At 36.8% G+C, this 16,037-nt stretch overlaps 1 protein-coding gene across 1 annotated transcript in view; it reads left to right on the top strand.

The window, feature by feature from the left end:
* Positions 1 to 457: 457 nt before the first annotated feature.
* LOC148066927 (uncharacterized) overlaps positions 458 to 16,037 on the top strand; it is a 26,648-nt gene continuing 11,068 nt past the window's right edge. The window contains 4 exon segments of the mRNA XM_087806334.1: positions 458 to 521; positions 7,393 to 7,611; positions 12,456 to 12,622; positions 12,705 to 12,739. Coding sequence (XP_087662460.1) covers positions 458 to 521; positions 7,393 to 7,611; positions 12,456 to 12,622; positions 12,705 to 12,739 — 485 coding nt within the window.

Genomic DNA, 16,037 nt, shown 5'->3' with positions numbered 1-16,037 from the left:
TCCACCACGTCACCTTCATTCCACCATCACAACTGCTACCACCAATTCTGCTCTGGGGTCATACAGTCGTGGGGTGACATGCTGACCTTCAAGCGACCTCGGAGTGTGACCCACAAGTCAACTTTCATCTTCACGGCGACAGACGATTGTTGTGAACATCAATAATCTCTGATTAAACGCGGGTCACGGGGTGGGCGGGTCGTTGGGAGTCAAAGGAGGAGGTCGACCGAAAGCCACTAACAGGATGAGTCCAGCAGCGCCGCGGGGCAAAGACGGATTATGTCTGAGCAGCAGATAAACAGATTATTCCCGAAACGGTGTCGACATTTTTAACCCTCAGAACGTCGTCACAAGTCCTGAGTCCAGTCTGTGGTCAGAGCGTCGTCCGAGCGCCAGGAGCTGCTCCTGAGGAACCCTGTGCCTGGATTCTCGACGCTCAGGACTCTCAGGTTCTGCCATGCTCTGGGAGGTGGGCCTCGCTCTGCTGCTCGCCGCGACCTCTCAGGCCGCCGTCCTGCCCGGTGAGTCTCCGTCTTCCGTCCGCCGTGATCGTGAAAAAGACTTTCGGACTGAACCGAGTCGGCGCCAAAAGCCTCTTAGGGTCGTGTAAGTACGCGGGGATCGCAGTCGTCGAGAGGCTACGAGCTACGAGCTACGAGCTACGAGCTACGAGCTACGAGCTACGAGCTACGAGGTCGCGCGTCAGTCTAGGACGGAATGTCGGGTCTTAACTCTTTCATCACGATACAACATAATTAACTCTTTCATTACGATACAACATTATTAACTCTTTCATCACGATACAACATAATTAACTCTTTCATTACGATACAACATAATTAACTCTTTCATTACGATACAACATAATTAACTCTTTCATTACGATACAACATTATTAACTCTTTCATTACGATACAACATAATTAACTCTTTCATTACGATACAACATAATTAACTCTTTCATTACGATACAACATAATTAACTCTTTCATTACGATACAACATAATTAACTCTTTCATTACGATACAACATAATTAACTCTTTCATTACGATACAACATTATTAACTCTTTCATTACGATACAACATAATTAACTCTTTCATCACGATACAACATAATTAACTCTTTCATTACGATACAACATTATTAACTCTTTCATTACGATACAACATAATTAACTCTTTCATTACGATACAACATAATTAACTCTTTCATTACGATACAACATAATTAACTCTTTCATCACGATACAACATAATTAACTCTTTCATTACGATACAACATAATTAACTCTTTCATTACGATACAACATTATTAACTCTTTCATTACGATACAACATAATTAACTCTTTCATCACGATACAACATAATTAACTCTTTCATTACGATACAACATAATTAACTCTTTCATTACGATACAACATAATTAACTCTTTCATTACGATACAACATAATTAACTCTTTCATTACGATACAACATAATTAACTCTTTCATTACGATACAACATAATTAACTCTTTCATAACGATACAACATAATTAACTCTTTCATTACGATACAACATAATTAACTCTTTCATCACGATACAACATAATTAACTCTTTCATTACGATACAACATTATTAACTCTTTCATTACGATACAACATAATTAACTCTTTCATTATGATACAACATAATTATCTCTTTCATTACGATACAACATAATTAACTCTTTCATCACGATACAACATTATAAACTCTTTCATTACGATACAACATAATTAACTCTTTCATTATGATACAACATAATTATCTCTTTCATTACGATACAACATTATTAACTCTTTCATTACGATACAACATAATTAACTCTTTCATTACGATACAACATAATTAACTCTTTCATTACGATACAACATTATTAACTCTTTCATCACGATACAACATAATTAACTCTTTCATTACGATACAACATAATTAACTCTTTCATTACGATACAACATAATTAACTCTTTCATTACGATACAACATTATTAACTCTTTCATTACGATACAACATAATTAACTCTTTCATTATGATACAACATAATTAACTCTTTCATTACGATACAACATAATTAACTCTTTCATTACGATACAACATAATTAACTCTTTCATTACGATACAACATAATTAACTCTCTCATTACGATACAACATAATTAACTCTTTCATTACGATACAACATAATTAACTCTTTCATTACGATACAACATAATTAACTCTTTCATCACAATACAACATAATTAACTCTTTCATCACAATACAACATAATTAACTCTTTCATTACGATACAACATAATTAACGCTTTCATTACGATACAACATAATTAACTCTTTCATTACGATACAACATAATTAACTCTTTCATTACGATACAACATAATTAACTCTTTCATTACGATACAACATTATTAACTCTTTCATTACGATACAACATAATTAACTCTTTCATTACGATACAACATAATTAACTCTTTCATTACGATACAACATAATTAACTCTTTCATTACGATACAACATAATTAACTCTTTCATTACGATACAACATAATTAACTCTTTCATCACGATACAACATTATTAACTCTTTCATTACGATACAACATTATTAACTCTTTCATTACGATACAACATTATTAACTCTTTCATTACGATACAACATAATTAACTCTTTCATTACGATACAACATAATTAACTCTTTCATTACGATACAACATAATTAACTCTTTCATCACGATACAACATAATTAACTCTTTCATTACGATACAACATAATTAACTCTTTCATCACGATACAACAAAATTAACTCTTTCATTACGATACAACATAATTAACTCTTTCATTACGATACAACATAATTAACTCTTTCATTACGATACAACATAATTATCTCTTTCATTACGATACAACATAATTAACTCTTTCATTACGATACAACATAATTAACTCTTTCATTATGATACAACATAATTAACTCTTTCATTACGATACAACATAATTAACTCTTTCATTACGATACAACATAATAAACTCTTTCATTACGATACAACATAATTAACTCTTTCATTACGATACAACATAATTAACTCTTTCATTACGATACAACATAATTAACTCTTTCATTACGATACAACATAATTAACTCTTTCATTACGATACAACATTATTAACTCTTTCATTACGATACAACATAATTAACTCTTTCATTACGATACAACATAATTAACTCTTTCATCACGATACAACATTATTAACTCTTTCATTACGATACAACATAATTAACTCTTTCATTACGATACAACATAATTAACTCTTTCATTACGATACAACATTATTAACTCTTTCATCACGATACAACATAATTAACTCTTTCATTACGATACAACATAATTAACTCTTTCATTACGATACAACATAATTAACTCTTTCATTACGATACAACATAATTAACTCTTTCATTACGATACAACATAATTAACTCTTTCATTACGATACAACATAATTAACTCTTTCATTACGATACAACATAATTAACTCTTTCATTACGATACAACATAATTAACTCTTTCATCACGATACAACATAATTAACTCTTTCATTACGATACAACATAATTAACTCTTTCATTACGATACAACATAATTAACTCTTTCATTACGATACAACATAATTAACTCTTTCATTACGATACAACATAATTAACTCTTTCATTACGATACAACATTATTAACTCTTTCATTACGATACAACATAATTAACTCTTTCATTACGATACAACATAATTAACTCTTTCATTACGATACAACATAATTAACTCTTTCATAACGATACAACATAATTAACTCTTTCATTACGATACAACATAATTAACTCTTTCATTACGATACAACATAATTAACTCTTTCATTACGATACAACATAATTAACTCTTTCATTACGATACAACATAATTAACTCTTTCATAACGATACAACATAATTAACTCTTTCATAACGATACAACATAATTAACTCTTTCATTACGATACAACATAATTAACTCTTTCATTACGATACAACATAATTAACTCTTTCATAACGATACAACATAATTAACTCTTTCATTACGATACAACATAATTAACTCTTTCATTACGATACAACATAATTAACTCTTTCATAACGATACAACATAATTAACTCTTTCATAACGATACAACATAATTAACTCTTTCATTACGATACAACATAATTAACTCTTTCATTACGATACAACATAATTAACTCTTTCATTACGATACAACATAATTAACTCTTTCATTACGATACAACATAATTAACTCTTTCATCATGATACAACATAATTAACTCTTTCATCACGATACAACATAATTAACTCTTTCATTACGATACAACATAATTAACTCTTTCATTACGATACAACATTATTAACTCTTTCATTACGATACAACATAATTAACTCTTTCATTACGATACAACATAATTAACTCTTTCATTACGATACAACATTATTAACTCTTTCATTACGATACAACATTATTAACTCTTTCATCACGATACAACATAATTAACTCTTTCATTACGATACAACATAATTAACTCTTTCATTACGATACAACATTATTAACTCTTTCATTACGATACAACATAATTAACTCTTTCATTACGATACAACATTATTAACTCTTTCATTACGATACAACATAATTAACTCTTTCATTACGATACAACATAATTAACTCTTTCATTACGATACAACATAATTAACTCTTTCATTACGATACAACATTATTAACTCTTTCATTACGATACAACATTATTAACTCTTTCATTACGATACAACATAATTAACTCTTTCATCACGATACAACATAATTAACTCTTTCATTACGATACAACATAATTAACTCTTTCATTACGATACAACATTATTAACTCTTTCATTACGATACAACATAATTAACTCTTTCATTACGATACAACATAATTAACTCTTTCATTACGATACAACATAATTAACTCTTTCATTACGATACAACATTATTAACTCTTTCATTACGATACAACATAATTAACTCTTTCATTACGATACAACATAATTAACTCTTTCATTACGATACAACATAATTAACTCTCTCATTACGATACAACATTATTAACTCTTTCATCACGATACAACATAATTAACTCTTTCATTACGATACAACATAATTAACTCTTTCATTACGATACAACATAATTAACTCTTTCATTACGATACAACATAATTAACTCTTTCATTACGATACAACATAATTAACTCTTTCATTACGATACAACATAATTAACTCTTTCATCACGATACAACATAATTAACTCTTTCATTACGATACAACATAATTAACTCTTTCATTACGATACAACATAATTAACTCTTTCATCACGATACAACATTATTAACTCTTTCATTACGATACAACATAATTAACTCTTTCATCACGATACAACATAATTAACTCTTTCATTACGATACAACATAATTAACTCTTTCATTACGATACAACATTATTAACTCTTTCATTACGATACAACATAATTAACTCTTTCATTATGATACAACATTATTAACTCTTTCATTACGATACAACATAATTAACTCTTTCATTACGATACAACATAATTAACTCTTTCATTACGATACAACATAATTAACTCTTTCATTACGATACAACATAATTAACTCTTTCATCACGATACAACATTATTAACTCTTTCATTACGATACAACATAATTAACTCTTTCATTACGATACAACATTATTAACTCTTTCATTACGATACAACATTATTAACTCTTTCATTACGATACAACATAATTAACTCTTTCATTACGATACAACATAATTAACTCTTTCATCACGATACAACATAATTAACTCTTTCATTACGATACAACATTATTAACTCTTTCATTACGATACAACATTATTAACTCTTTCATTACGATACAACATAATTAACTCTTTCATTACGATACAACATAATTAACTCTTTCATCACGATACAACATAATTAACTCTTTCATTACGATACGACATAATTAACTCTTTCATTACGATACAACATAATTAACTCTTTCATTACGATACAACATAATTAACTCTTTCATTACGATACAACATAATTAACTCTTTCATTACGATACAACATAATTAACTCTTTCATTACGATACAACATTATTAACTCTTTCATTACGATACAACATAATTAACTCTTTCATTACGATACAACATAATTAACTCTTTCATTACGATACAACATAATTAACTCTTTCATTACGATACAACATAATTAACTCTTTCATTACGATACAACATTATTAACTCTTTCATTACGATACAACATTATTAACTCTTTCATTACGATACAACATTATTAACTCTTTCATTACGATACAACATAATTAACTCTTTCATTACGATACAACATAATTAACTCTTTCATTACGATACAACATTATTAACTCTTTCATTACGATACAACATTATTAACTCTTTCATTACGATACAACATAATTAACTCTTTCATTACGATACAACATAATTAACTCTTTCATTACGATACAACATTATTAACTCTTTCATTACGATACAACATTATTAACTCTTTCATTACGATACAACATAATTAACTCTTTCATTACGATACAACATAATTAACTCTTTCATTACGATACAACATAATTAACTCTTTCATTACGATACAACATTATTAACTCTTTCATTACGATACAACATAATTAACTCTTTCATTACGATACAACATTATTAACTCTTTCATTACGATACAACATTATTAACTCTTTCATTACGATACAACATTATTAACTCTTTCATTACGATACAACATTATTAACTCTTTCATTACGATACAACATAATTAACTCTTTCATTACGATACAACATAATTAACTCTTTCATCACGATACAACATAATTAACTCTTTCATTACGATACAACATAATTAACTCTTTCATTACGATACAACATAATTAACTCTTTCATTACGATACAACATAATTAACTCTTTCATCACGATACAACATAATTAACTCTTTCATTACGATACAACATTATTAACTCTTTCATTACGATACAACATAATTAACTCTTTCATTACGATACAACATAATTAACTCTCTCATTACGATACAACATTATTAACTCTTTCATTACGATACAACATAATTAACTCTTTCATTACGATGCAACATAATTAACTCTATCACGGCTGGTCGGGTCAGAACAAACGGTCCAGGACCTGGTGGTCTCTGGGTCAGGGGTCAAGGGTTGATGACGAGACTCTGACCCGGGTTCTTGTGTGTCCAGAGGGCAGCGGCTGGACGGATCCCCTCGAGAACTCAGGACTGAGTTCTGTTCGCCTGACTCCGCTCCTGAAGACGCCGGCGCTCAGAAAAGGTTCTGGACTGGAAGTAGGTCGACGGCGGTCCAGGCGGTCCATCTTCCTTCACTCGGGAGTCAAGATCTGCCCCCAGGAGAGCCTGGCCGAGGTACTGGCCAGTCACCAGGCCTACTACCAGCTCAGAGGTACCAGAACCTCCCTTTGCTCATGGGCTCGTCCCACAGTCTCGTTCACTCAAGACCACCTTCACTGCAACTAGCTTTGTTAGCTAATAGCTAAGCTAGCAAATATAGAAGTTGATTAAAATGACTTTTTATTATGTTTATAACAAGTCATTTTAAACTTTAGCATGAGGATGAACATGAATGTTAGCTTGAGTGTTAGCAGGAGCATTAGCATGAGGTTTAACATGAACGTTAGCTTGAGTGTTAGCAGGAGCATTAGCATGAGGATGAACATGAACGTTAGCTTGAGTGTTAGCAGGAGCATTAGCATGAGGTTTAACATGAACGTTAGCTTGAGTGTTAGCAGGAGCATTAGCATGAGGTTTAACATGAACGTTAGCTTGAGTGTTAGCAGGAGCATTAGCATGAGGTTGAACATGAACGTTAGCTTGAGTGTTAGCAGGAGCATTATTATGAGGTTGAACATGAACGTTAGCTTGATTGTTAGCAGGAGCATTAGCATGAGGTTGAACATGAACGTTAGCTTGAGTGTTAGCAGGAGCATTAGCATGAGGTTGAACATGAATGTTAGCTTGAGTGTTAGCAGGAGCATTAGCATGAGGTTGAACATGAACGTTAGCTTGAGTGTTAGCAGGAGCATTAGCATGAGGTTGAACATGAATGTTAGCAGGAGCATTAGCATGAGGTTGAACATGAACGTTAGCTTGAGTGTTAGCAGGAGCATTAGCATGAGGTTGAACATGAATGTTAGCTTGAGTGTTAGCAGGAGCATTTGCATGAGGTTGAACATGAACGTTAGCTTGAGTGTTAGCAGGAGCATTAGCATGAGGTTGAACATGAACGTTAGCTTGAGTGTTAGCAGGAGCATTAGCATGAGGATGAACATGAATGTTAGCTTGAGTGTTAGCAGGAGCATTAGCATGAGGTTGAACATGAATGTTAGCTTGAGTGTTAGCAGGAGCATTAGCATGAGGATGAACATGAACGTTAGCTTGAGTGATAGCAGGAGCATTAGCATGAGGTTGAACATGAACGTTAGCTTGAGTGTTAGCAGGAGCATTAGCATGAGGATGAACATGAACGTTAGCTTGAGTGTTAGCAGGAGCATTAGCATGAGGTTGAACATGAATGTTAGCTTGAGTGTTAGCAGGAGCATTAGCATGAGGTTTAATATGAACGTTAGCTTGAGTGTTAGCAGGAGCATTAGCATGAGGTTGAACATGAATGTTAGCTTGAGTGTTAGCAGGAGCATTAGCATGAGGTTTAACATGAACGTTAGCTTGAGTGTTAGCAGGAGCATTAGCATGAGGTTGAACATGAATGTTAGCTTGAGTGTTAGCAGGAGCATTAGCATGAGGATGAACATGAACATTAGCTTGAGTGTTAGCAGGAGTGTTAGCATGAGGTTGAACATGAATGTTAGCTTGAGTGTTAGCAGGAGCATTAGCATGAGGTTGAACATGAATGTTAGCTTGAGTGTTAGCAGGAGCATTAGCATGAGGATGAACATGAACATTAGCTTGAGTGTTAGCAGGAGCATTAGCATGAGGTTGAACATGAACGTTAGCTTGAGTGTTAGCAGGAGCATTAGCATGAGGATGAACATGAGCGTTAGCTTGAGTGTTAGCAGGAGCATTAGCATGAGGTTGAACATGAACGTTAGCTTGAGTGTTAGCAGGAGCATTAGCATGAGGTTGAACATGAATGTTAGCTTGAGTGTTAGCAGGAGCATTAGCATGATGATGAACATGAACATTAGCTTGAGTGTTAGCAGGAGTGTTAGCAGGAGCATTAGCATGAGGTTGAACATGAACGTTAGCTTGAGTGTTATCAGGAGCATTAGCATGAGGTTGAACATGAACGTTAGCTTGAGTGTTAGCAGGAGCATTAGCATGAGGTTGAACATGAGTGTTAGCTTGAGTGTTAGCAGGAGCATTAGCATGAGGATGAACATGAACATTAGCTTGAGTGTTAGCAGGAGCATTAGCATGAGGTTGAACATGAACGTTAGCTTGAGTGTTAGCAGGAGCATTAGCATGAGGATGAACATGAACATTAGCTTGAGTGTTATCAGGAGCATTAGCATGAGGTTGAACATGAACGTTAGCTTGAGTGTTAGCAGGAGCATTAGCATGAGGTTGAACATGAACGTTAGCTTGAGTGTTAGCAGGAGCATTAGCATGAGGTTGAACATGAATGTTAGCTTGAGTGTTATCAGGAGCATTAGCATGAGGATGAACATGAACATTAGCTTGAGTGTTAGCAGGAGTGTTAGCAGGAGCATTAGCATGAGGTTGAACATGAATGTTAGCTTGAGTGTTATCAGGAGCATTAGCATGAGGTTGAACATGAATGTTAGCTTGAGTGTTAGCAGGAGCATTAGCATGAGGATGAACATGAACGTTAGCTTGAGTGTTAGCAGGAGCATTAGCATGAGGTTTAACATGAACGTTAGCTTGAGTGTTAGCAGGAGCATTAGCATGAGGTTGAACATGAACGTTAGCTTGAGTATTAGCAGGAGCATTAGCATGAGGTTTAACATGAACGTTAGCTTGAGTGTTAGCAGGAGCATTAGCATGAGGTTGAACATGAACGTTAGCTTGAGTGTTAGCAGGAGCATTAGCATGAGGTTGAACATGAATGTTAGCTTGAGTGTTAGCAGGAGCATTAGCATGAGGTTGAACATGAACGTTAGCTTGAGTGTTAGCAGGAGCATTAGCATGAGGATGAACATGAACATTAGCTTGAGTGTTAGCAGGAGTGTTAGCAGGAGCATTAGCATGAGGTTGAACATGAACGTTAGCTTGAGTGTTAGCAGGAGCATTAGCATGAGGTTGAACATGAATGTTAGCTTGAGTGTTAGCAGGAGCATTAGCATGAGGTTGAACATGAACGTTAGCTTGAGTGTTAGCAGGAGCATTAGCATGAGGTTGAACATGAACGTTAGCTTGAGTGTTAGCAGTAGCATTAGCATGAGGTTGAACATCAATGTTAGCTTGAGTGTTAGCAGGAGCATTAGCATGAGGATGAACATGAACGTTAGCTTGAGTGTTAGCAGGAGCATTAGCATGAGGATGAACATGAACGTTAGCTTGAGTGTTAGCAGGAGCATTAGCATGAGGTTTAACATGAACGTTAGCTTGAGTGTTAGCAGGAGCATTAGCATGAGGTTGAACATGAATGTTAGCTTGAGTGTTAGCAGGAGCATTAGCATGAGGATGAACATGAACGTTAGGTTGAGTGTTAGCAGGAGCATTAGCATGAGGTTGAACATGAACGTTAGCTTGAGTGTTAGCAGGAGCATTAGCATGAGGATGAACATGAACGTTAGCTTGAGTGTTAGCAGGAGCATTAGCATGAGGTTGAACATGAACGTTAGCTTGAGTGTTAGCAGGAGCATTAGCATGAGGTTGAACATGAATGTTAGCTTGAGTGTTAGCAGAAGCATTAGCATGAGGTTGAACATGAATGTTAGTTTGAGTGTTAGCAGGAGCATTAGCATGAGGTTGAACATGAACGTTAGCTTGAGTATTAGCAGGAGCATTAGCATGAGGTTTAACATGAACGTTAGCTTGAGTGTTAGCAGGAGCATTAGCATGAGGTTTAACATGAACGTTAGCTTGAGTGTTAGCAGGAGCATTAGCATGAGGTTGAACATGAACGTTAGCTTGAGTGTTAGCAGGAGCATTAGCATGAGGATGAACATGAACATTAGCTTGAGTGTTAGCAGGAGTGTTAGCAGGAGCATTAGCATGAGGTTGAACATGAACGTTAGCTTGAGTGTTAGCAGGAGCATTAGCATGAGGTTGAACATGAATGTTAGCTTGAGTGTTAGCAGGAGCATTAGCATGAGGTTGAACATGAACGTTAGCTTGAGTGTTAGCAGGAGCATTAGCATGAGGTTTAACATGAACGTTAGCTTGAGTGTTAGCAGGAGCATTAGCATGAGGTTGAACATGAACGTTAGCTTGAGTGTTAGCAGGAGCATTAGCATGAGGATGAACATGAACGTTAGCTTGAGTGTTAGCAGGAGCATTAGCATGAGGATGAACATGAACGTTAGCTTGAGTGTTAGCAGGAGCATTAGCATGAGGTTGAACATGAACGTTAGCTTGAGTGTTAGCAGGAGCATTAGCATGAGGTTGAACATGAACGTTAGCTTGAGTGTTAGCAGGAGCATTAGCATGAGGATGAACATGAACGTTAGCTTGAGTGTTAGCAGGAGCATTAGCATGAGGATGAACATGAACGTTAGCTTGAGTGTTAGCAGGAGCATAAGCATGAGGTTGAACATGAACATTAGCTTGAGTGTTATCAGGAGCATTAGCATGAGGTTTAACATGAATGTTAGCTTGAGTGTTAGCAGGAGCATTAGCATGAGGTTGAACATGAACGTTAGCTTGAGTGTTAGCAGGAGCATTAGCATGAGGTTGAACATGAACAATAGCTTGAGTGTTAGCAGGAGCATTAGCATGAGGATGAACATGAACGTTCGCTTGAGTGTTAGCAGGAGCATTAGCATGAGGATGAACATGAACGTTAGCTTGAGTGTTATCAGGAGCATTAGCATGAGGATGAACATGAACGTTAGCTTGAGTGTTAGCAGGAGCATTAGCATGAGGTTGAACATGAACGTTAGCTTGAGTGTTAGCAGGAGCATTAGCATGAGGTTGAACATGAACGTTAGCTTGAGTGTTAGCAGGAGCATTAGCATGAGGTTGAACATGAACGTTAGCTTGAGTGTTAGCAGGAGCATTAGCATGAGGTTGAACATGAACGTTAGCTTGAGTGTTAGCAGGAGCATTAGCATGGGTTTAATAAGTTATTGTTGTGTTGTGGTTCAGTGTGTCAGGAGGCCGTGTGGGAGGCCTTCAGGATCTTCTTGGACCGGATCCCTGGAACCTTGGAGTACCAGAGGTGGGTCCAGGCGTGCCAGCTGGAGTCGCTGTGTATCTCAGACCTCGCCAAGAACTTCAGCAGCTCCGAGGAACACGTGACCATGATCCAGAGGGTGAGTCGAGGTAACGGTGTGCAGGTTCACAATCACAGTCTCTCACAGGTGTTGTGTTGTGTTGTGTTGTTTTGTGTTGCAGAGGATGGACCGGATCAGGAGCCGCGGGACCCCACGGTGAGTCTGGAGTCCCAGTCGACCGGTGGATGAGGCTCCATAGCAGTCAACACAACAACAGTCAACACAACAACAGTCAACACAACAACAGTCAACACAACAGCAGTCAACACAACAACAGTCAACACAACAACAGTCAACACCACAACAGTCAACACAACAGCAGTCAACACAACAACAGTCAACACCACAACAGTCAACACAACAGCAGTCAACACAACAGCAGTCAACGCAACAACAGTCAACACAACAACAGTCAACACAACAACAGTCAACACCACATCAGTCAACACCACAACAGTCAACACCACAACAGTCAACACAACAACAGTCAACACAACAACAGTCAACACCACAACAGTCAACAACAGTCAACACAACAACAGTCAACACAACAACAGTCAACACCACAACAGTCAACACAACAACAGTCAACACCACAACAGTCAACACCACAACAGTCAACACCACAACAGTCAACACAACAACAGTCAACACCACATCAGTCAACACAACAACAGTCAACACAACAACAGTCAACACCACAACAGTCAACACAACATCAGTCAACACAACAACAGTCAACACAACAACAGTCAACACAACAACAGTCAACACCACAACAGTCAACACCACAACAGTCAACACAACAACAGTCAACACCACAACAGTCAACACAACATCAGTCAACACAACAACAGTCAACACAACAACAGTCAACACAACAACAGTCAACACAACAACAGTCAACACCACAACAGTCAACACAACATCAGTCAACACAACATCAGTCAACACAACAACAGTCAACACCACAACAGTCAACACCACAACAGTCAACACAACAACAGTCAACACAACAACAGTCAACACAACAACAGTCAACACAACAACAGTCAACACCACAACAGTCAACACAACAACAGTCAACACAACAACAGTCAACACAACAACAGTCAACACCACAACAGTCAACACAACAACAGTCAACACAACATCAGTCAACACAACAACAGTCAACACAACAACAGTCAACACCACAACAGTCAACACAACAACAGTCAACACCACAACAGTCAACACCACAACAGTCAACACAACAACAGTCAACACAACAACAGTCAACACAACAACAGTCAACACCACAACAGTCAACACCACAACAGTCAACACAACAACAGTCAACACCACAACAGTCAACACAACATCAGTCAACACAACAACAGTCAACACCACAACAGTCAACACCACAACAGTCAACACAACAACAGTCAACACAACAACAGTCAACACAACAACAGTCAACACCACAACAGTCAACACAACAACAGTCAACACAACAACAGTCAACACAACAACAGTCAACACAACAACAGTCAACACAACATCAGTCAACACAACAACAGTCAACACAACATCAGTCAACACCACAACAGTCAACACAACAACAGTCAACACAACATCAGTCAACACAACAACAGTCAACACAACATCAGTCAACACCACAACAGTCAACACAACAACAGTCAACACAACAACAGTCAACACAACAACAGTCAACACAACATCAGTCAACACAACATCAGTCAACACAACAACAGTCAACACCACAACAGTCAACACCACAACAGTCAACACAACAACAGTCAACACAACAACAGTCAACACAACAACAGTCAACACCACAACAGTCAACACCACAACAGTCAACACAACAACAGTCAACACAACAACAGTCAACACAACAACAGTCAACACCACAACAGTCAACACCACAACAGTCAACACCACAACAGTCAACACAACAACAGTCAACACAACAACAGTCAACACAACAACAGTCAACACAACATCAGTCAACACAACATCAGTCAACACAACAACAGTCAACACCACAACAGTCAACACCACAACAGTCAACACAACAACAGTCAACACAACAACAGTCAACACCACAACAGTCAACACAACAACAGTCAACACAACAACAGTCAACACCACAACAGTCAACACCACAACAGTCAACACAACAACAGTCAACACCACAACAGTCAACACCACAACAGTCAACACAACAACAGTCAACACAACAACAGTCAACACAACAACAGTCAACACAACATCAGTCAACACAACATCAGTCAACACAACAACAGTCAACACCACAACAGTCAACACCACAACAGTCAACACAACAACAGTCAACACAACAACAGTCAACACAACAACAGTCAACACCACAACAGTCAACACCACAACAGTCAACACAACAACAGTCAACACAACAACAGTCAACACAACATCAGTCAACACAACATCAGTCAACACAACAACAGTCAACACCACAACAGTCAACACCACAACAGTCAACACAACAACAGTCAACACAACAACAGTCAACACAACAACAGTCAACACCACAACAGTCAACACCACAACAGTCAACACAACAACAGTCAACACAACAACAGTCAACACAACAACAGTCAACACCACAACAGTCAACACAACAACAGTCAACACAACAACAGTCAACACAACAACAGTCAACACCACAACAGTCAACACAACAACAGTCAACACAACAACAGTCAACACAACAACAGTCAACACAACAACAGTCAACACCACAACAGTCAACACAACAACAGTCAACACCACAACAGTCAACACCACAACAGTCAACACAACAACAGTCAACACAACAACAGTCAACACAACAACAGTCAACACCACAACAGTCAACACAACAACAGTCAACACAACAACAGTCAACACCACAACAGTCAACACAACATCAGTCAACACAACAACAGTCAACACAACAACAGTCAACACCACAACAGTCAACACAACATCAGTCAACACAACAACAGTCAACACAACAACAGTCAACACAACATCAGTCAACACAACAACAGTCAACACAACAACAGTCAACACAACATCAGTCAACACCACAACAGTCAACACCACAACAGTCAACACAACAACAGTCAACACAACAACAGTCAACACCACAACAGTCAACACAACAACAGTCAACACAACAACAGTCAACACCACAACAGTCAACACAACATCAGTCAACACAACAACAGTCAACACAACAACAGTCAACACAACAACAGTCAACACCACAACAGTCAACACAACAACAGTCAACACAACAACAGTCAACACCACAACAGTCAACACAACAACAGTCAACACAACAACAGTCAACACAACAACAGTCAACACAACAACAGTCAACACAACAACAGTCAACACAACAACAGTCAACACAACAACAGTC

This window comes from Callionymus lyra, chromosome 13 (genome assembly GCF_982586985.1).
Source record: "Callionymus lyra chromosome 13, fCalLyr1.hap1.1, whole genome shotgun sequence".
Lineage (NCBI taxonomy): Eukaryota > Metazoa > Chordata > Actinopteri > Syngnathiformes > Callionymidae > Callionymus > Callionymus lyra.
The sequence above is the reverse complement of the archived record's forward strand: the minus strand, read 5'-3'. Positions and strand labels throughout refer to the sequence as shown.